At 33.0% G+C, this 21,530-nt stretch overlaps 3 protein-coding genes across 3 annotated transcripts; all 3 read left to right on the top strand.

The window, feature by feature from the left end:
• The first annotated feature begins 360 nt into the window (after positions 1–360).
• LOC25499931 (metacaspase-1) lies at positions 361–6,046 on the top strand. The gene is made up of 5 exons (XM_013593008.3): positions 361–843; positions 1,599–1,932; positions 3,614–3,734; positions 5,337–5,555; positions 5,757–6,046. The coding sequence occupies exons 1-5, from the start codon at positions 486–488 to the stop codon at positions 5,814–5,816; spliced, it is 1,092 nt and encodes a 363-aa protein (XP_013448462.1). The 5' UTR covers positions 361–485; the 3' UTR covers positions 5,817–6,046.
• Positions 6,047–10,697: 4,651 nt separating this feature from the next.
• Positions 10,698–11,273, top strand: LOC25499930 (heat shock cognate 70 kDa protein). The gene has a single exon (XM_013593007.3). The coding sequence runs from the start codon at positions 10,698–10,700 to the stop codon at positions 11,271–11,273; it is 576 nt and encodes a 191-aa protein (XP_013448461.1).
• Positions 11,274–16,526: 5,253 nt separating this feature from the next.
• LOC25499929 (heat shock cognate 70 kDa protein) lies at positions 16,527–18,927 on the top strand. Its single transcript, XM_013593006.1, has 2 exons — positions 16,527–16,746; positions 17,288–18,927. Exons 1-2 carry the CDS (start codon positions 16,527–16,529, stop codon positions 18,925–18,927), a joined length of 1,860 nt encoding a protein of 619 aa, XP_013448460.1.
• The last annotated feature ends 2,603 nt before the right edge of the window (positions 18,928–21,530 follow it).

Raw genomic sequence — 21,530 nt, 5'->3', positions numbered from 1 at the left:
TATATATATATATATATATATATATATATATATATATATATATATATATATATGAATAAATAAAGAATCTAAAATTTGAACTCCGATCCGATCCGAGAATCTATAATTTGTTATAATCTTATGAAAACATATATAAATTTTTTATAAAAAGATACAATGCAAAACTATTCAAATTTTGATTCCTAGAATGTAAAAATAATAATAAATCTGGTTTTGACTCAAATTAATCTCCAAAAAGCCTAAACTGTGATTATGTTAAGTTGGGGCCGGCCGTCTACCTGAAGGTCAAAGTCCCTTAAAACTTAAAAGCGTACATATAATAATAATAATAATAATAATAATAATAATAAACGCGTTAAGCAATCAATCAATATTCAATATTCCGCGTCTCATCCATCTTTCTTCAACTTCACCCAACAACTCAATCCCTTCTCCTCAATTCATCATTCACTCCGTCAACAAAATTCCAATTCTACCCTTCAACGATGTACAGCAACATCCTCGTTAACTGCTCCAACTGCCACACCCCTCTCCAACTCCCTCCCGGCGCCGCATCAATCCGCTGCGCACTTTGTCAAGCCATCACTCTCGTCGCCGACCCACGCGCTCTCCCTCCTCAACCCGCATCCTCCCCTCACGCGCCTCCGCCTCCTTCCCCTTACAATCATGCCCCGCCTGGTCCTTTACCTAACGTTCACGGCCGTAAAAAGGCCGTGATCGTCGGAATCTCGTATAAATTCTCTCGTCATGAACTTAAGGGTTGCATCAATGACGCTAAATGCATGCGTTATCTTCTTATCAATAAATACAATTTTCCTGATTCTTCCATTATTATGCTCACTGGTAAGCTCCATATCTTCTTTCATCGATGACTTCTCAAGAAAGTAATCACTTTTTTTTTTTTTTTTTGTAATTTTTGTGGTTAGTTTCGTTTAGGTTAATTGTGTGTTTGGGATCTGCTAGCATTGACACTTGTGATCGAAATGCATGTCCTGTGTGTCTGACACGCGTTAATGTCTGACACAGACACATGTGATTAAATTGAATTATATCATTCTCTCAAATTATTATTGGTGTTGACTTGTTAGTGTATGTGTTGTGTCCGGTGTGCATGTCTACCTCTATGCTTTACACGTTACAGTTGAGTTTAAAATTAAGTTACTTATGCTTGAGTGTTACTGAGCATTGTCCCTACCAATTGGGCTAAGCTCACGAGGACCATATCTATTTGTTCTATAACAAAATTGAAACATTTTGTTTGAGTAAATACCCATTTTAGTTTGTAAGAAAAGTTGCAACTGAATATAATCCCTCAGACAAAATGTTTACAAATAGACCCATCAAAATTACCCACTTAGGACACATTTATTCCTAACATAAATTTAAACACCCAAAACAATCAATGGCAGGTAGATTAATGTGTCTTGATTATGTAATTACTATGTAATTCTGAGAAACTATTTGTGGTCTTTATTCTGGAGGACTAAACTAGATTCCACATTTTTTATAAGAGACTAAAATGAATATTTACCCTTTTAGTTTGTAACATGAGGGTTAGATGGCAATTTTTTTATCCTCTTTTGAATTTCAAAATGCAGAAGAAGAAGACCCTCATGGCCCCAAATTTCCAAATAAGCACAACATCAGGATGGCAATGTTTTGGCTTGCACAAGGATGTCAACCTGGAGACTCCCTTGTTTTTCATTATTCTGGTCATGGATCCCAGCAAAGGAACTATAATGGTGAAGAAGCTGATGGTTTTGATGAAACTATATGTCCTCTGGATTTTGAAACACAGGGTATGATAGTTGATGATGAGATCAATGCAACGCTTGTAAGACCTCTTCCTCATGGGGTTAGGCTGCATGCACTAATTGATGCCTGTCATAGTGGCACTGTCATGGATTTGCCATTTCTTTGCAGAATGACCAGGTTACCTTCTTCAGACAGTGTCTAGTTTCTAATTGTATGGCTTAATAGTTAAGATTTTGTTTTGTTGACTTTAGCACCATGATGTTTGATAAACAATTTTTGATTAGACGTTAACACTGGATCTAACAGAAAAAATAAATATTTAACTAAAAAATGTAGTGATTTATGTTTGCTGAATCGTTCCCATGTTTGATCCATTAACCAAACTGTTACCTCATGATAACGTTGTTATTTATCAATACACCCTTTTCACCTTTGAAGTTTAATAATGCCAAGAGGATCAAACATGCAATGGCATATTGCAGGTTTGGGTGGAAAGATACATAATGAAATAAAACATCAATGGCAGGGAACCAAGAAAGTTAACGGGATAGTAGTAGTGTCCAAAGGTTCTTAGAAAACCAAAGAAACTGAAAGAAAATGTAGTGAAGCATATGAGTGCAGAGTAAGAGACAAAAGTGTGTTATCTGAGTTTGGATTGTTCATCCTGATTAACTCTGACATAGGTTTCTTACATTTGTAGTCTGACCTTAATGCAACTATCTTTTATTGCCCCCACCTACATTCTAATTCATTCTGATTAACAATGTTATTAAAGCTAAGCTGTAACCTGATACCACTTCCAAAGCTGATTATAAAGCTAAATACAAGCAGTCAAGCATAATTGTGCTTATCATGAAAGATAATGCTACAATTTTTGGATCCCTTGGCGATCTCAATCATACTCTGGAATGCAATATGGTGAGATCACACTGGTTGCATGGTCCCAATACGCCTAACCAAAAGTGGGATATTCGTCCCAGTTGTTGAAACATGAAAACTATGTTTCTCTTGATCCTAAATGATGTTTTAGGACCTTCAACCCTATTTGAAGCATTTCTTCACAACAAAAACAGTCACTCTGACTCTTTTGTGGTAGTGTTTCACAGTTTGTCATATTAAAGTTATTATTTTAATTTAGTGTGTAGTGATTTAAAGGTTTTTTCCTTCTTATTTATGCTATTTCGTCCGTGTGTGTGTAGGGTCTTACAGTCCGTATTATAATCTCATGATTTACAATTTTATTCCCATTTCTCATCCTAGGCAAGATTTTGATTTTAACTACCTTGGTGCATGTAATCTGACATGGGGAAAATCCTACCAAAGAAACGGGTTTAAATTATATATGCTTGACCACTAAAGAGTATATATGATGTTGGATAACAATTGATGTATTGGCTCATAATATTTAACAAAAGAGCTGGAACAATGGTTTGCACCAAGTGTTGATTATGTCTGTACCTTCTCAATTTGCATGTCCCAACGCCAATTCTTCAATATATGCCTGCCTTTGTGGGTAATGCAAACTAGTTGTGTCTGTAGGATTATATTCTAAAGTTATGGGAATACAAGTTCATAATAAGATCTGATACAGATAGTGTCGATTGAGCTATGTGACTGAGGGATATGCTCATGAATTGTTCTAATTTTTCTTATTTGCTATATCTGCATTTGTTCATTCAAAAATAGAGGAAATTTTAATAAACATTTTACATTGTTTTATTTTTTATTCTAGTTATCTCGTAATTATAGTTTTGCTTCATTTGACCATTAAATTTATGTTGTAGTCTATATTTACATAGAATTCATATAGTTCTCCTGATATCGTGTATTCACTCTGTTTCAATCTTCTTTCTAACAGTCGTGGACAATATGTATGGGAGGACCATCGCCCTCGGTCAGGTGTGTGGAAGGGATCAAATGGTGGAGAAGTTATATGCTTTAGTGGATGTGATGATCATCAAACTTCTGCAGATACATCTGTAAGTTTAGGATTTGATGTGTAAAAATAATAAATTTAAGACTTCTGCAAAAGGCTTAACACAGACAAATAGCAATGCAAATAAATGTAGTTTAGACATGTGTGCATTTTCCAGATCAACTGGCCATTTTGTCGGCACATACACAAATCCATACAAGATTTGCATTTGGACATGAAAAAGTTTAAAATAGCTTTCTTTTCTCTCATTCATTAATAATTGAGAAGTTGGTTGCGCATTCCAAAAACTTGTGATGGTCCTCGTGTGTGCGAGAAGCTGTCTCAGGAATATCCTCCACTTCCATACAAATTTGATGATACCCCTATTTCTATCTTAATTATAGCTTGGAAAAGGTCACTGCACGAACCAATTCACCGAATGCCTCATTGATTGAAGGAATGGGGAATTTATTAGAGACTTAAATTATGTTTAAATCCCTATAAACCACAAAACCTCCAATTGTTGTCCTTTTTCTCCACCAAAATAATGAGACTGGAATTTGGACTATTGCTAGGCCTTATTATGCCCCCTTTCAGCATATCACAACTAGTTTCTCAATTTCACTATCCTAAATAAAATGAAGATTCTTACGGTACTATACATTTGGATTTGTAGCTCCCTCCCTTTAATACAATAGTATAATCTTACCTTCTCTGAGGTAGGCGTTGCTATCCTTAAAACACATCAATTTCTTGCAAACTCACTTGGACTTCCTTAGTTACTTGACCTCCTCTGAATCTCTTTCCTCGTCTTGCAGTTCCTTAATGGTTGTCCTTGTTGAAATATTTCCTTTGCATAAAGCGGGATCCCCTTGATTTTGTATTTGAACTTTTCTTCATATTCCCAAGATTCTCTAACCATTTGATTCCAAGCTCTATATCTTCTCCATCAAATGGGAATACATAAAGATATTCCTTGAAGGCCAGTTTCTGTCGCTACAACTCAAGCTTTTTGAAAACTCTTGAGTGTCTGCCCACTTCACACCTTAACCAAGGAGATGATGAATTTCACTATACTGATAGTTGTTGTGGTCTATAAGATAGTTTTTTTGCACACATTAGTGTCATTACGATTTTTTGGTTATGCATTTTTGCCTCTTGCATGCACTGTCAACTTTCCAATAATTGATAAACGAGACAAATAAAAGTTGTGTTAGTCTCTTTTTCATAAAATGTTGTACGCTGAGTGGCGAGAGAGTGAATACTTACCCCGCTTCTCTCTAATAATGGGAGGTTGACCCATGTAACTCAACTGCATAGCATTGGCAGGTATGTAGCCAATGCATGAGCTATATTTTGCATAGAAATGTGGGATCGATTGAGACATAAAGATCACCTGGGAACCAAATATTAGGAATTCCTACATTGTGGTGAATGACTTGGGATGACGCGAATTTCTAAATTATTCACACTCATGCATGTCTCTTAACTTGTGTGGAGAGTCTCCACACTTCTACAAGTGCAACTGATTTTGGAAATCCATACTTGCTCGTGATACCTTTATTTGTGCTGTTATTTATCTGTATTTATCCTTTTGCTTAAATATCTTATTTATACAAATCAGAGACATGTTGTCTGACAATATGATTGCTATTACCATAAACAGGCACTATCAAAAATTACATCAACTGGAGCCATGACGTTTTGCTTCATCCAAGCTGTAGAGCGCTCTGGTCCAGGGGCCACATATGGCACCATTCTTACTTCAATGCGAAGTGCCATAAAAAATGCTGGTAGCGGTGGTAGTGGGGGCGGCGATGTGGTAACATCTCTTGTTTCCATGCTTTTGACCGGAGGTAGTCTTACCACTGGTGGGCTAAGACAGGTAAATATACAGTTTAATTTGTCTGATCATTTTGCAGACCCAAAGTTTGAGCTGTTTCCTTTCTATGAAATGTTCAATGATCATCGCTCATTAGTTCACCACTTACAGTTCTTTACAAGTTTTGTGAGTATAAGGTTCTTAATTTTGATCTGACTTTTGCTACTTATTGTTTTCCCTTGTCCTTCCCTTTTGTTTCAACAGGAACCGCAGTTAACAGCTTGCGAAGCATTCGACGTGTATAGAAAACCTTTCTCATTATGATAGTATTCTTTATACTTCAATTTGTTTTCCTTGGTGCTGCCCTTGTACATGAATTTATTTGGTTATCGTGTATTGATTACTATGATAGGTTAAAATTATAAGTAGGTGAGGTTCTAATTTATTCGGTTATCGCCAAGGACGTCTGGGTGACTTCATGTCTGGATTTTAGAATGCATTTGCTCGTAATAATGAGTAGTTGTCGGTATGATCCTTCTATTATATTTTGCTAATTCGTCTCAGTCTCAGCTCATACCTTGATTTGGATTTCACATTAGGGGCGAGGGTCATAAGAACCCTAGTTGTTTAAATTTGCTACATTTGATGTGGTCGTGCCGTGGTACCAAATTAACTAATGACTAGAATTAGACCCACATGATGCGCGGGATAGCTTAAAATTTTGTGTATTTTATTACTTTAAATTTATATATTGTGCATCTAATTTTATAATTCTAAACTATAATTGATAGACCTACAATAATTGTGATGGTAATTTGATATTGAGCCGAGTTCAACCACCAAAATCCGTCAATTTCATTCTTATTGCAATCCGAAATTTCATACGTTCCTAAGGTGAAGTTTTTTTTTTTCTTTTGAAAACTCGGTATCCGATCCAAAGACCGACTAATTTGAGGGGACCAATCCCACCGTCCGTTTGCGGGGAGCTTTGTATGGACTTGCCTATTGAAATTGACACCAAAGGGAATCGAACCTGCCTATTAGAAACAAATATTAGAAACAACTTTTTTATTTAGTAATTTTTAATGACTAAATTGCTTGAAGGACTACAATGATGATTTACTCATTATAAAATAACTTATAAAATAGGTTTAATTGCTCTTTTCATCCCTTAAGTTATTATTTGGTATCGCTTTGGTCCTTTAAGTAAAAAAAAAGATTGTTTTGGTACTTTATCTTTATCTCTATTACATGTTTTGGTCATTTCCGTTAGTTTTAATCAAAAAACGTTAACTGCTATCCACGTGTCATTTTGACATTGGCTGAAAAACTTAATTTATTTTCTTCATCTTCTCCACTTAAATTCTTCATCTTCTTCCCCCATTTTCTGGAAAATAAGAACACCACCAACAACACTTTCATGAAAAAAAAAAAGAAAAAAAGAACAACACCAACAACAAGAACAAACAATAACAACAACCCAATAAGCAGCAACAACAACAAAGAAAAAAGAAAGACAAATCTCCAAACAAAATCAAATCATCTTCAACACCTTCATTCATATTCAAACCTAAAATATAAAACATTTAAAAACTCAAATTCATCATCTCAAAAACACCAACAACACTCAATCTACCTCAGAATTTTTTTTGGAAATTGGTGCTGTTCTTCAACCTTGGATTCAATTGGGTGTTGTGCTAGTTAACCAAATTGGATTTAACACCATAGTCACTTTTCTTGATAATTAATTTTTGGATTTTTATTGCTGGATTTTTTCAACCGGTAGTTGTAGTTGTTGTGGATGTTTTGAAGATTTTGATTGATTTTCCCATTGTTATTGAATCTGGAAAAAAAATAAATTAGGAAATAGATATGAAGATTTTGGTTGATTTGCTTTAGGGAGATTGAGAAATTGTGTTGTTTAGATTGAAAGAGATGTTTATGAATGAAAAAATTGGTTATTGATTAAGTTATGAAATTGATTATGTTTATATATTTGTTGAAGATGATGAAAAGGAAAAAAAAAAAAAATTTGGATTGGTGTGTTGTTGATGATGAAGATCGTGAAGAAGAGGATGGAAAGAGAAGGAAGAAGATGAATAATACAATGCCTAACGTTTTTTTGAATTTTTTTAACGGAAGGGATCAAAACAGGTAACGGAGATGAAGATAAAGTACTCAAACATTCTTTTTTTTAGTTAAGGGACCAAAGTGATACCAAATAAATAGTTAAGGGACCAAAAACGCATTTAAGCCTATAAAATAACAAAGTGTAATAAAAATTCAAGTCCTACATAGAATAGAATAAAGATGAAGGTACCGTTTGACCAGACTTTTTTTCGGTCTAAAAGCTACTTTAAAACAAAGTTGAAATAAAGCTCTTTAAGAAAAAGGCCAAAGCTGTTTGATTTTTTTTTTTTTTTTTTTAGTTCTAAAGTTATTTTTGAGTTAAAAGCTGTTTGGCAAAATATTGTACAAAACTTTGAATTTATTATTTTTTGGTGGTGTCTGGGGTTCGAACCCGGGACCTTGCATATATTTATGCATTGTCTATAAATAAAAAAACTTTGAATTCATTATGAATTAACATAATAAATAAAAAAATGTCTAAAATATTTTTTGGAGGGAAAAAATGTTTAAAATATAAAAGATATATTTTTACCAATACTATATTTACTCAATGACGTTTATTTTGTGTAACATGAATACAAATTTGTACAGTATCTTTTCCAATTATACTCTATAACAAATTTTGTTATAAGAATACCATATTTTTAGTGTTGGTCAAAAAGATAAGAATTTATATTATATAATATTATATTTGTTACATTGTTGGTGTCATTGAAAAAGATATGTTTAGTTTTTTTAATAAGAAAAAGATATGCATAGTTTCTTACAATACAAATGTGTAAATTATATATAAGTATAATTTTTTTAGGCAACTACACTTGTACTTTTAATTAAAATCAAAATTTTATAAAAATAATTATACGCATTACACAACACTAACAAAAATTATACGCATTAGCATAACAAAAAAAAAAAACAGAAAGAAGAACATAAAGTATTACTCTAAACGCTAACGTGTGTGTGTATTTCCGTGGTTGAAGAAAGGGAATAAAAATATTCGGTGTCATTCATTGACAGCGTGAATACAAATATTTGCAAGGTTGTGATGATCAAAAGATATTGAAATTAATATATAAGTGATAAAAAGATAATAAAATTCCTTAAAAAAATAGATAATAAACTTAAATGGAACCTCATTAAAAAATTAAATGGACCGGTTAAAAAAATAAAATAAAATAAAATGGAAGAAAAAAGCATATTGAAAAAATAAAACAAAAGGTTGCCGGCGGGAATTGAAGAGAGGTGCTTGTGAAATAAATTGGGGAGAAATAGTTTTTTGAAGTAGCATTCAACAACTTTTGGTTAAAGCTCATTCCATTCAATTTTATGCATTCTAAAAAAAGTACTTTTTTTCGAAGGTACTTTATTGATATTGTGTTTGGCCTAGCTTCTCCTTAAAAACTTAGAAAAGCTGAAAAAAAGCCGGGCCAAACGGTACCGAAGTATTTTTTAAAGTGTATAGAGTGACACCATTCACCTCACTAGTCGATTTTGTAAAGATAAGTTAGACTTAATATAAAATTACTAATATGATATTAGAGTCTATCAATTAAGGGCCACTCTTCAAGCCCTTTTAGCTTGGTGCGAGGTAGTGATTGTGAAAAGTTCAAATCTCACATAGAATAGAGATAAGACCTAAAATTGGTTTATAAAAAAAAGTAAATTCTTTTCCCACTTCATTATTTCTCTAAGGGTGTGTTTGTTTCAATTTTACAAAATTTATTTCTAGGAATAACATTCCTTGGAATATATAGATGTAAATTTTATTCCAAGATATTTAGAAAAAAGATGTTTGGTTTAACATTATAATATTCCAAGAAACCTTAAAAATAAGGATTACAATAAGGATTTGAGAAAAGCTGAGGTGGAAAAAGAAACACAGCATGTGAGATGTACGAGGTTCAAATTCCGAACCCTACATATAACAATACATGTCCCTACCAACGGCTTGTAAATATCAATTTTAAGAGGACTATTACTTTTCCCATCCTATGACCTTCTCGCATGCCCTATCCAAATTACGAAAATGCCCTTCAGATTTTATAATCAATTCCAGACAACTGTGAAGTATAAAGTGACTTCACCCCCCATTTTTACAGTTTTACAGTTTCACATTCATCATTCACTCTCTCTACATTATCCCAAATTCCGAACACCACAAAACTTGTCCAAATTTGGAGTTTTGTTGCTCAAAAGCACCGCATTTCAACCCTTGTCAACCAGCATGGAAGGTAAGTTCGATTTCTGTACATTTGCATGGTTAATTTGGTAGTTTTTATTTTGGAATTCTGGTCGGGTGCAATCCGGATTCTCGTTTCCGGACTGAATTGTTGATGTCCGGAATTTGAAATCTGGACGAACCCAGAATGTTTTTTTGTTTCTGTTATGTGCAGTTTGATTGTGATGATTGATGACCCTAATTTGAATGTTATAGAAGGTTCAACATCTAATACTCGACGCGTAAGGGAGGCAGGGCATGCTTCAGGTAGGAGAGCGCGTAGCCAACGGCTGGAGGATGAAAGTGGTGTTCCTCCAAGGCGTAGGGGTGCTAGAGGACGCCGTGCTGATGTCGAACCTGGTGTCGAGCATCAGCCGGAGCAGCAAGAGTATATGGACTTGCAGCAAGAGCAGCCTGATGTGGGCTTGCAGCACATGGAGGAGCAGGAGCTTGAGGAGGAGTTGCATGCTATGGACGAGGAAATGGAAGATGCCGAGCCACGACAAAGGTGAAAGAAGAAGGAGAAGGTGGTGGACCCTGAGCCATTAGATGACTATCCCGGTGGCCCACACGAGACTGACCTGCTGTGGAAGTACCATGTGCACGTTTCCAGGAAGGCGGCTGATGGCGAGGTATTTATTAATGTTAAAGTCACTTTAAATTCACTTTATTAATGTTAATCTGTGTGAAAATGATGTTGATATTTTTGAAACTACCATAAAGTGAGATCCTGATGCGCAAGCTGCTCAGGAGGATGGAGACCTTGCCTACTTACAGCTTAGCGGAAGGATGAGCCGCATCAGAGACGACATCTATGTTGTGATGAGAAGTGGTCTGGTGCCGAAAGGGACTGAGGAATGGCAACAAGTGACATCTATGTTGTTACTGTTAAAGATTATCAAACTAGTGTCTTCATTAATGTCTATGAGGGTGAGAGACCAAGAGCAAGTGACAATCATCTTCTTGGTTCTTTCACTCTTTTTGGCTTACTCCCTGCTCCTCGTGGCTATCCTTACGAGGTTTGCTTTGACGTCGATCAAAATGGCATCTTAACAGTATCTGCTATCGATAAGTCTACTGGCAGTACAAATGAGATTAAAATAACTAAAGACAAAGGAAGGTTGTCGACAGAAGAAATTCAAAGATTGATTCAAGAAGCTGCGGCTTACTGTATCGATGATAAGAAATTCTTAAGAAAGGCAGAAATAATGAATTCACTAGACCACTGTGTTTACAAAATGAAAAATCTGTTGAAGGAGAAGGACATTAATTTAAAGCTCTCTTCAGAAGAAAGCAATAAGATCAACACTGCAATTGCAATCGCCACAAATTTGCTTGATGAGAACGACCAGCAAAATGAAATTGATTTTCTTGAGGCTCAATTGAATGAGCTTGAGAGTATGTATAAGATCATTATAGGCAAGTCCTGGTAGTTTTTTTATGTTCTCATATTTAAGTCTTAGCTTTATTTTTGTAAGCAAATGCAGACCTTCTTTTTAATCTATATATCTGAATTAAAATGCTAATCTGAAGCATTTGCTACTTCAGTGATTTTATTTTTAGCTATTTAGTTTTTAAAATAGTTACTTGCAATGCAAGTAACTAAGAGAAGTTACTTGCTATAAATGTAACTAACCATATGAGTTTGTTAGATATTATTGGACCTATTTGTGATATAGAAAGCCATCGCCATGCAGGGCCGGCACAAGCTATAGGCTAACTAGGCCTTTGTCTGAGGCCTCAATTTTTTTATTTTATTTTAAACTAATGAATAAATTATGGGGGAGAGAAAGCTACTTTCCCTTGTCTATATATCTCACTTGAAGGAAAGAATGGGACTCAAGAATCGCAATAGAATTGGGACAAAATACTACCAAGTTCAAACAAAATTACACTTTTTTTTATGAAGCTAAAATAGCTCATCAAAATTAATACCGGGAAGAATTGAATTTGAGATTTTGAGAGGAGCATACTCCAAAGTGCCAAACCAACACCAACATACTAATCTAAGTGGGTTAAACAAAATTACGTACTCTCATTTGCATATAAAGTTTGAATAATGTATTAACGATATATTTTGGTATTTTAGTTTTGGGTTAGTCCATGCAATTATGATCAGTTACTTCTTAAGTGGACTGAAGGATAAAATTGACCAATAAACGTCTATTCCAAAAAAAAAAAAGTGTATCCCCTTATATATTGGTATAAATGTGGACCAAAGGATAAAGCAATATTTTTTAAATTTTAATAAAAATTAGATTTTGATTAAAATTATATGTATAGACTCTCAAGCTCATTCAAGTGATCCTGAAGAACACCAATTTCATTGATCTTCTTGTTTCAAGTGATCCCAAAATCGGTGCAACCGTGAGGGCATAACGCACCACTATGATGCAGGGTTACATCGGAAAAGAGCGGGTCGTGGATGAAAATGATGGTGGTGGGTGGCGGTGAGCTTAGTTTAACTCGATCGATTTTGTACTATGATAAACTATACTTATTTTTTTCAATGATCCCAATAATATAGGGGATATAATATAAATTCTAATATTTTTTTAATGATACCAACAATATAGCATTCTTATAAAGCTAAATTTATTTAAGGGTAAAATTGGAGGTAAAAAAACCACCATAAAACCATTAATTTATTCCCTTCTGCATCAATTGTATAAATTATTCTATAACTCAATTTTGTTATCATATCTATATTCCTACAAAATTAAAAATCAATTATACTAATTTAAGATTTATATTTACCTTCAATTTATCGATTCTATCTATCATTCAAATTAAAGAAATTCACTTTTAGCATCTTCTTATTCTTTCAAACTTTCTCAAGTTTTATCTCAACAAACTATATCTGATTTGGTTTGCATAAAAATGTCAACAAACAATGTATATTACTTTAAATCAATGCATTAAATAATTTTTTTTTAATTCATTACTAATAAGAATCAAAATTATATTTTATTAAAATTTACTGAAAGAGTTATGTTATGGGAGAAGAATGAGAGAAGCTCTTTGAGAGAGAGAGCGCTGAAGAGAGCCTCTCAAAAAGAGAAAGACATAATTTTGTTTTTTTTTAATAAAAGCCACGTGGGGGGGTGTATTGAGCCATAATACTTGGGTGACATTGTGGTTGGTGACATTGGTGACATTACCAACCACAATGTTACAAGTGTGCAAAACAACAAAAAAATCTTGTGAAAGAAAAAGAAGAAAGCCACATGTGACATTGTGGTTGGCCAATGTCACCAACCACAATGTCACCCAAGTGCTACCTGTGTATTGAGGGGTGTACACAAAAGAGTGGTCTATCGAGTAAATAGTCAATTTCCCCCCTGAAATTGTAAGTTTCATCAATTACCTCTCTGAAATTAACAAAACTTCAATTACCCCTCTGAAATTTCACAACGTTAGTCAATTTACCCCCTCCGTCAAATTTTTCTGTTAGTGAACATGACGTTTTGCAAATACCCTCCTGAAGTTTTGCACTTATGTGCAAAATGTCCCCCAAACTTAAAAATTTATATTATTTTTTTCTTAAAAACAAACAATTAATAGTTAAATATTAAAACTAACTATTAATTTTGGAATTTGGGTAAACTACATGCATATATACATCAAAATAGGTTCCAAAATGGAGAAAAATATGTATTTTTTTAAAGTGACAATAATGGGATGATTTGTGGATTAATATTGGGGGTTGTGTAGTTTAAATGGTTTGAGCAAATTGTTGAAGGAGTTGGAGGAGTTAAAATACTAAGATGATGAAGGAGAAAATATAAATTTAAATCTGATTATTAATTTGTTTATAAACCTATAAAAATAATAATCTGTCTATTAGAAATAACCATTATTGTCACTTTAAAAATACACATTTTCCCTATTTTGTGGATATATGTATGTAGTTTTTCCAAACTCCAAAATTAATTGTTAGCTTTAATATTTAACTATTAATTGTTTGTTTGTAAGAAAAAAATAATATAAATTTTTAAGTTTGGGGGGCATTTTGCACATAAGTGCAAAACTTCAGGGGGGTATTTGCAAAACGTCATGTTCACTAACAGAAAAATTTGACGGAGGGGGTAAATTGACTAACGTTGGGAAATTTCAGGGGGGTAATTGAAGTTTTGTTAATTTCAGGGGGGTAATTGATGAAACTTACAATTTCAGGGAGGAAATTGACTATTTACTCGTGGTCTATCTATATTTTCTCATTTATTTTTTAAAGACACGCATCTCAAAAATGTTCTATCTTTTTGTCTTTTCAACTTTATATTTGATTGTCTTTTTGCCTATATGTTTATTTATTTTTCACTCTATAATATATGAGACATATCAAGTGAAAATGTTATATTTATGTCAGAACGATACGAATAAATGACAAATCCTAGATTAAAAGAAATGGTTGAGATTAAAACATGACTTAAGTTTAGGTAAAAAAAAAACATGACTTAAGTGAGTCATGTGTTAGTTATCACTTCATTATTTATGAAACAATGCATTCAGGTTTCAGTTTCTTCTTCTTTGCGCGTTCAAACCCTACTTTATTTTCTGCTTCAACATTTATTCTTCCTCTCCAATTATTCATCTCAATTAAAAGAGAAATCAATCTCTTCATCTCCTATAGAAGCTAAATTAGTCTCATCATCTTCTCCAATAGATTAAAAACAAAATTCAAGTAAGAATCTAAGATTTCATATTTTGTACACTCTAAGAAAAACAAGTTTAGCAATTATCTTTATTTAAAGAAGAGAATACTAAAAACCTCTATAAAACAAATAAAAAAATTGCAGTATGAACAAATACTTAAATAAATAAAGTTACGAATAAATTTTTATCCTTTGTTATTATTATTCAAAGGCGAGAGAGATGTTGTTATTATTATTCTAATAGGTAGGAACACTATCTTTGAGCATTTTTCAAGAAAAGATAATCACGTTGAAAGGGACCCAACTTTTCCAAACTTTAACAAGGAGTTAGACCTCCTCTTCATGTCGAAAGCAACCGATATATCGTGTATGTCGAATTAACTGACTATACCCCATTCTTTTTATACTTCCATGACAAAAAAAACCCTCATGGAGAAATTCAATCACCTAGCATCAACCTCATACTACACAACATCTCAAGCTTATATATACTACACCCTTATCTCCTCACCCCTCTCTCTCTCTCTCTCTCTCTATATATATATATATATATATATATATATATATATATATCTCTTTCTCTATCTCTCTCTATATATACCTCTCTCTCTCTCTCACTTATTATAGCAAGAAGAGATTTTCAATATTTATCAGTATCCCCCTCCAGCAATAAAGAATGTTTAAATTGAACCTATACAAAATAAACATTTGAATATAAGCATTAATTGGACTATAACCTAATAAATTTTGGCTAAAACATATGTTTGATGTTTATTTTTTTTTATTTTTTTTTATATCTTGATACATTGTATTTTTTTTATAGTTAGTTTTATACTTTATAAAATCACCTTAAAAAATGTTTACGAATTTCACAATTCATATTAACTATTACTCACCAAATTCTACATGTTAGTTTTGTATATGTCAAAATATGAAAATTATTGTTGAGTCTTATGGACAATCTCTTGCTTAGCACGGGTTACTACACTAGTTATACAAATAAAAATATACCTGGAAAAAAAATTACTTAGTTTTCTTAGATACTTCTCAATTATTTAGTTTTCTTACCAAACACGTTACTCCCTTCGTTCCTTTTTAAGTGTCGTTTTAGAAAATTAATACCAAAATAATGAAGTGTGTTTTTACACATTTTTTCCCTATTATACTCTCATTTTAATCCATCAATTTATTCCTATTTTTTGTATACACTTTCTCGTTTCAATATATTTAATATATTATATTTCTCTCGTAACAAACATTTGTTAGATACTATCTTTTTCTACAACAATTTTTTTTTGCACACTCTCTCATAACAAACAATTGTCAATTTTCTGAATATTGTTCTTCTAACTTGTCAAACAATTCTTCAACTATTTTTCCATCTTCATCTCCTATCAACCGTTCCAACGATTCTTTCTTCATTTTGGACATTCATGGAGTCTTTTATTTTATTTTTCTCTCATATCCAGTCTTTTACTTTGCACTTAATTTTTTTAACAATTACTACTCATCTTATTTATGGAATTTTACCTTCTTCATTTTGAACATTAATGAAGTCTTTTATTTTATTTTTCCCTACGATCTGTTCTTTTACTTTGCACTTGAAATTTTTAACAATTAATTATTCATCTTATTTATAGAATTTTAACTATTCATAGAACCATTTGTAAAAAAGAAAACAAAACTATTCATGAAACCATTATTATAGGTAACAAAATTTTGTTGAAATTTTATGATAACGAAACAAACTTTATTTAAAAAAAAAAAAACAAAACCGACGACATTTAAAAAGGAAGGGAGGGGTATAAGTTAATCCTAGAGATAAAATTTGGAAGAACGGTTTTGCTATATCGTGAATATAAAAGAACGATTTTGCTTTGGAAGAAACCCTAAGTAGACCTTTTCTTCTAACTCACGCTTCCGTTTATAACTAAGGTAAAGTTAATTTTGTTCTGTTTTTTACTTTACTCTAGTTTTGACTTGATCGTATTTTTTTTTGTTTTTGAGCTTCTTTGTTTTCATTGTAAGATTATGGCAAAAAATCAAGAAGGATGTGCCATCGGAATAGACCTTGGGACGACATACTCATGTGTTGCTGTGTGGCATGAAGAACACGGTAGAGTTGAGATTATACACAATGATCAAGGCAACAAAACTACTCCGTCTTTTGTTGCTTTTGCTAAAGATGAAAGGTTTATCGGTGATTCCGCTAAGAATCAAGCTGCCATGAACCCAGAAAACACCGTCTTTGGTAATGTTTTATTCTCTACTTGGTCTATCTTAGTATACAATCTATTATATACTATTGAGGCCTCCTTGTCTCTATGAATGTTACACATATGTTTAATCTTCAGTGATGTTGGTAGGTTAAATTTTTACAGTAAGTTTTAGGCAGTGCCGATCCAAGGATACGACTACTAAAACCCTAACTTTAGACCACCCAACCAAAAATTATTTTTATTAGATTTTATAGGCTAAAAAGCCCTCATAATGTGCGGACAACAAATGCCACATATATTAAAACTTGTTTTAGGCTTCCCTTACTATTGAAAATTATTGTCGACCATGTTTTTAGGTAAGTTTTGGTCTCTGGTTTTTTCGGAAATTTTGTTATCGTACATTTTTTATTGATATTGGAAATTTTTAAGGACTATAAGTTCTTATTTTTCATTATTAAAAAAAAAAAAAACATGTTCTTACTTTTCATTTATCAAAAACCAAATAGAATTTTGTATTTACTCATTCAAAAACCAAATGAATGATATATAATTATTAATGTTATATTTTGACAGATGCTAAGAGACTAATTGGTAGGAAGTTTAGTGATCCTGTGGTCCAAAAAGATATAATGTCGTGGCCATTCAAGGTCATTGCGGATATGAATGACAAACCAATGATTTCCCTCAAGTACAAGGGACGGGAGAAACACTTTTGTGCAGAGGAAATTTCGTCTATGGTACTCACAAAGATGCGGGAGATTGCTGAGGAATATCTAGAATCATCGGTTATGAATGCTGTCATTACTGTCCCGGCTTACTTCAACGATTCTCAGCGAAAAGCCACCATAGATGCTGGTGTCATTGCTGGCCTTAATGTATTGAAGGTAATCAATGAACCAACTGCTGCAGCTATTGCATATGGCCTTGGCAAGAGAACTAACTGTGTTGAAGAACGGAATATTTTTGTCTTTGACCTTGGTGGTGGGACTTTTGATGTGTCTCTCGTTACAATTAAGGATAAGGTCTTCGAAGTTAAGGCCACCGGTGGAGACACTCATCTTGGGGGTGAGGACTTTGATAATAGAATGGTATACTATTTTGTTGAGGAAATCAAAAGGAAAAAAAAATTGAAAATTGTTGGGAACCCAAAAGCCATGAGGAGGTTGAGAACTGCATGTGAAAAAGCAAAAAGGACACTTTCTTTCGCCTCTGTGACCAATGTTGAGGTAGACGCTTTATTTAAGGGTGTTGATTTTTCTTCGTCAATCACTCGTGCCAAGTTTGAGGAAATCAATATGGACCTTTTTGATGAGTGCATGGAGATTGTTGAGAAGTGTCTTAGTGATGCTAAGATTGACAAGAGCAGAGTTGATGATGTTGTCCTTGTTGGTGGGTCTTCTAGGATTCCGAAAGTGCAGCAACTATTGCAGAACTTCTTCAAGGGGAAGGAATTATGCAAAAGTATCAACCCTGATGAGGCTGTTGCTTATGGTGCTGCTGTTCAGGCTGCTTTGTTAAGTGGAAGCGTCAAGAATGTTCCAAACTTGGTGTTGATTGATGTCGCACCACTATCTCTTGGTATTGATTTAATACATGATGTCATGAGTGTGGTGATTCCTAGGAACACTTCAATTCCTGTCAAGATTACAAAAAAATATATTACAGCTGCAGATAACCAAAAAAGGGTCGCAATTGACGTCTATGAGGGTGAGAGACCAAGAGCAAGTGACAATCATCTTCTTGGTTCTTTCACTCTTTCTGGCTTACCCCCTGCAGCTGCTCGTGGCCATTCTTTTGATGTATGCTTTGATGTCGATCAAAATGGTATTTTGACAGTTTCTGCTATGGACAAATCCACTGGTAGTAAGAATGAGATTACAATAACCAATGACAAAGGAAGGTTATCGGCTGAACAAATTAAAAGATTGGTTAAAGAAGCTGAGGCGTACTCTATCGATGATAAGAAATTCTTAAGAAAGGCAAAAGTAATGAATGCACTGGACGACTGTGTTTACAAATTGGAAAATGTGTTGAAGAAGAAAGATATTAATTTAAAGCTCTCTTCAAAAGAAAACAAGAAGATCAATGCTGCAATTAAAAAGGCCACAAAATTGCTTGATGAGAATGACCATCAAAATGAAAGTGATGTTCTTCAGGATCACTTGAATGAGCTCGAGAGTATGTATGAGCGCATTATGGGCAAGTCCTGCTAGGTTTCTATGTTTTACTTGGTATTTTAAGTGTTTTCTCGTCTTAGTTCTATTTTAGTAAGCAAATGCAAACCTCTATGAATGATTAGTTAATACTTGAGGTTTGGTATATGCCTGCATTATAAGTCTTCAAATATGTTTAAGCATTTTAAACGAATGAGTAAATTTATCAATTTGCTTCAGGTTGAGCTATTTTAATCTTAATTTCAATCTATATATCTGAAGCATTTGCTACTTGAGTGAAATGCAAACCTTTTGAGAATGTCAGCTCAAAATCAAACCTTTAGAGAATGTCAGCTCAAAATCAAGCATGACACCTATAAGCACTGCTAATACCAATGTTTTCAACAAAACAAGCAACAATGCCAACGTTGCCAAATACATCTCCATATGTGTTTCTAAAATAAGATTGATAAGCACAAGCAATATGAAAATCTTACATTAAGCCTATCAGAGTAGAAGTAAACCAGCTCCAAATTTTGATAGAGATATGGCAGGTCAATGATTAAGTGAGAGGTAGATTTCATCTTTCTTAAAGCACAAGTAACAAATATATTGTAAGGAGCAACATCTATCCTGCCAAACTCCAAACAAGTTTTCTTTCTTTTCCTTTGTTTTCTTGCTTTCGATAAAATAATCGCTACTACTTGCTTGAAATCATTTTTGTTTTAACATCTACTCCCTCCCGTTTCAAATTAACCGAGTCATTTGTTCTTTCAAACATATTAAGAAAAATGTGTAAGCGAAGAAGAGAGAAAAATGGTTTAAAGTGTTTTTATTAAGTATTGGTGCATTCTTCACTATCATAAATGCAAAGTGAAATATATCGAATTGGGAGTGATGAAAATAATATTAATTAGAGATATATTTGGAAAAAAGTAATTAATGTTATATTGAAAAGTGAAATTGGTCAATTTTTTTTTGTAAATATGGGACTGAGGGAGTAGAACATTAAATTTTTAATTTTGGTTATGTGTGGATAAAGAGAAATTAGATAATCATGTGGCGGGTCAAATTTAAGTTTGATAAATTAACATATTCTCAAATATAAAACCCTTTAAATGTGATATTTTGGGACAATATAAGGAATTGCACACACACAAAAAAACAAAAAAAAAAAACAAAGATTTTGGCCCTTTTTACTTTTATTTTGTGTGATATTTCTCATAGAATCATGATTTCCCTACTACTTGACTTGCAACCTTAATGAAATTATTCTCTTCTTGTGAAGTTTGTATGATGAAAATATACTTTAAATTTTTTTTGTCCTTGATGAAAATCAAGTTTAATATATTTGGAGTATAGTTCTAGGCAACCTAAATATAAAAACTCTTCTTGAGCCTAAACATCAAATTGAGTTCTGGATTTATGTTTACTCTGCCTCTCATGCTTATCTATGACTTGTTCTTTGAGAAACAATTAGTGGAACTAAATCACCTTATACATAAATGAGTGATTTTGTGAGGTGAGTTCTCATTTTCTTGAGGATTTTGTGATTTAGAGAGCCTAAGATTCTAACTTAGAACTTAGGTCGAAATTTTCTTCTCATTGTTCTTAATGTTTGCTTGTTCAATACTTCCTACCTAAGCAAATTGCTTGAGGACAAGCAATATAGTTCCAGCATGAGGAAGTTTGATAACATGTTATTTTACCTATTTTAATGTAAAATTTTATTAAATAAATTAGTATTTTTATTTATGTTTTTAGATGTATTTTAGAATTTTTGCATAGATAGGATAAATCAAGAGAATGCAAGGAAATGGTGGAATCTTGATGGAAAAGTTGCACTTGTTGAAGTCTCCTTAACCAGGAATGAAGTTATTGTAGACTTCTTCAATGCAAGAATAGTGGTAAAACACTTCTGATGCATGGCTTCGTGTCTTTCTTTTTCTCTTTTTATTGCGTTAATCAGTGGCGGAGCCACATGAGGATTGGAATATGCCATGGCCTACCCATTTATTTTGTGAAAAGACTATAATACCCTTGAAGTAATTTTAATATTACTATCATGCCACTCACCACTACTTAATTATTCAATTAAATTGGGTCATGTAGCTTGTTTTAGATGGGACAGTAGAGTCTTCAGGTATTTGGGATCAATACAAAGAAAATGCAGAACAATTCATATGCTCATGTGCACAAAAATCAACTCAAAACTTTCAAAAAACACTGGGAGGTTTGTTATGGTTTCAAAAAAGATGAGTTACATGGTGGGATATGGAACAAGTTATCCACAACAAATTCATCGTAGAGGAGCTTCAATTGTATCAATCAAACAAGATAGTTCACCAGTAGGATGCAAAGATGGCTTTGAAAAATGGTTCAATTATGTAGTTTAAATTTTGAATGATCGGTTTTTGATTTATTACGACTTAAATGTGTTGTATACAATATAATTTATATATTATATTTTAGTTTATTTTGATGGTAAGGATGACGGTCACCGCAAACTTTTTTGTCTGGCTCCGCCATTGACGTTAATGGGTATAAATTACGATCAATAGTTTTATAAAATTTTCAGTAAAATTTATTTTGATTTTTATTGAAATTATAGGTAAAGATATTATGCACTTTAATATTGTAAAATCTTTTTGGATGACACCATT

This window comes from Medicago truncatula, chromosome 7 (genome assembly GCF_003473485.1).
Source record: "Medicago truncatula cultivar Jemalong A17 chromosome 7, MtrunA17r5.0-ANR, whole genome shotgun sequence".
Classification (NCBI taxonomy): Eukaryota; Viridiplantae; Streptophyta; class Magnoliopsida; order Fabales; family Fabaceae; genus Medicago; species Medicago truncatula.
This window is presented reverse-complemented; position numbering and strand designations above follow the sequence as displayed.

Bases quoted from the DNA above. Each gene is read 5' to 3' on its own strand.
- LOC25499931 (XM_013593008.3), top strand. From the start codon at position 486: ATGTACAGCAACATCCTCGTTAACTGCTCCAACTGCCACACCCCTCTC. The intron at 1,933-3,613 runs GTTACCTTCTTC...TCTTTCTAACAG, and splicing joins TTTCTTTGCAGAATGACCAG to TCGTGGACAATATGTATGGG. The intron at 5,556-5,756 runs GTAAATATACAG...TTGTTTCAACAG, and splicing joins CCACTGGTGGGCTAAGACAG to GAACCGCAGTTAACAGCTTG.
- LOC25499930 (XM_013593007.3), top strand. From the start codon at position 10,698: ATGGCAACAAGTGACATCTATGTTGTTACTGTTAAAGATTATCAAACT.
- LOC25499929 (XM_013593006.1), top strand. From the start codon at position 16,527: ATGGCAAAAAATCAAGAAGGATGTGCCATCGGAATAGACCTTGGGACG. The intron at 16,747-17,287 runs GTAATGTTTTAT...ATATTTTGACAG, and splicing joins CCCAGAAAACACCGTCTTTG to ATGCTAAGAGACTAATTGGT.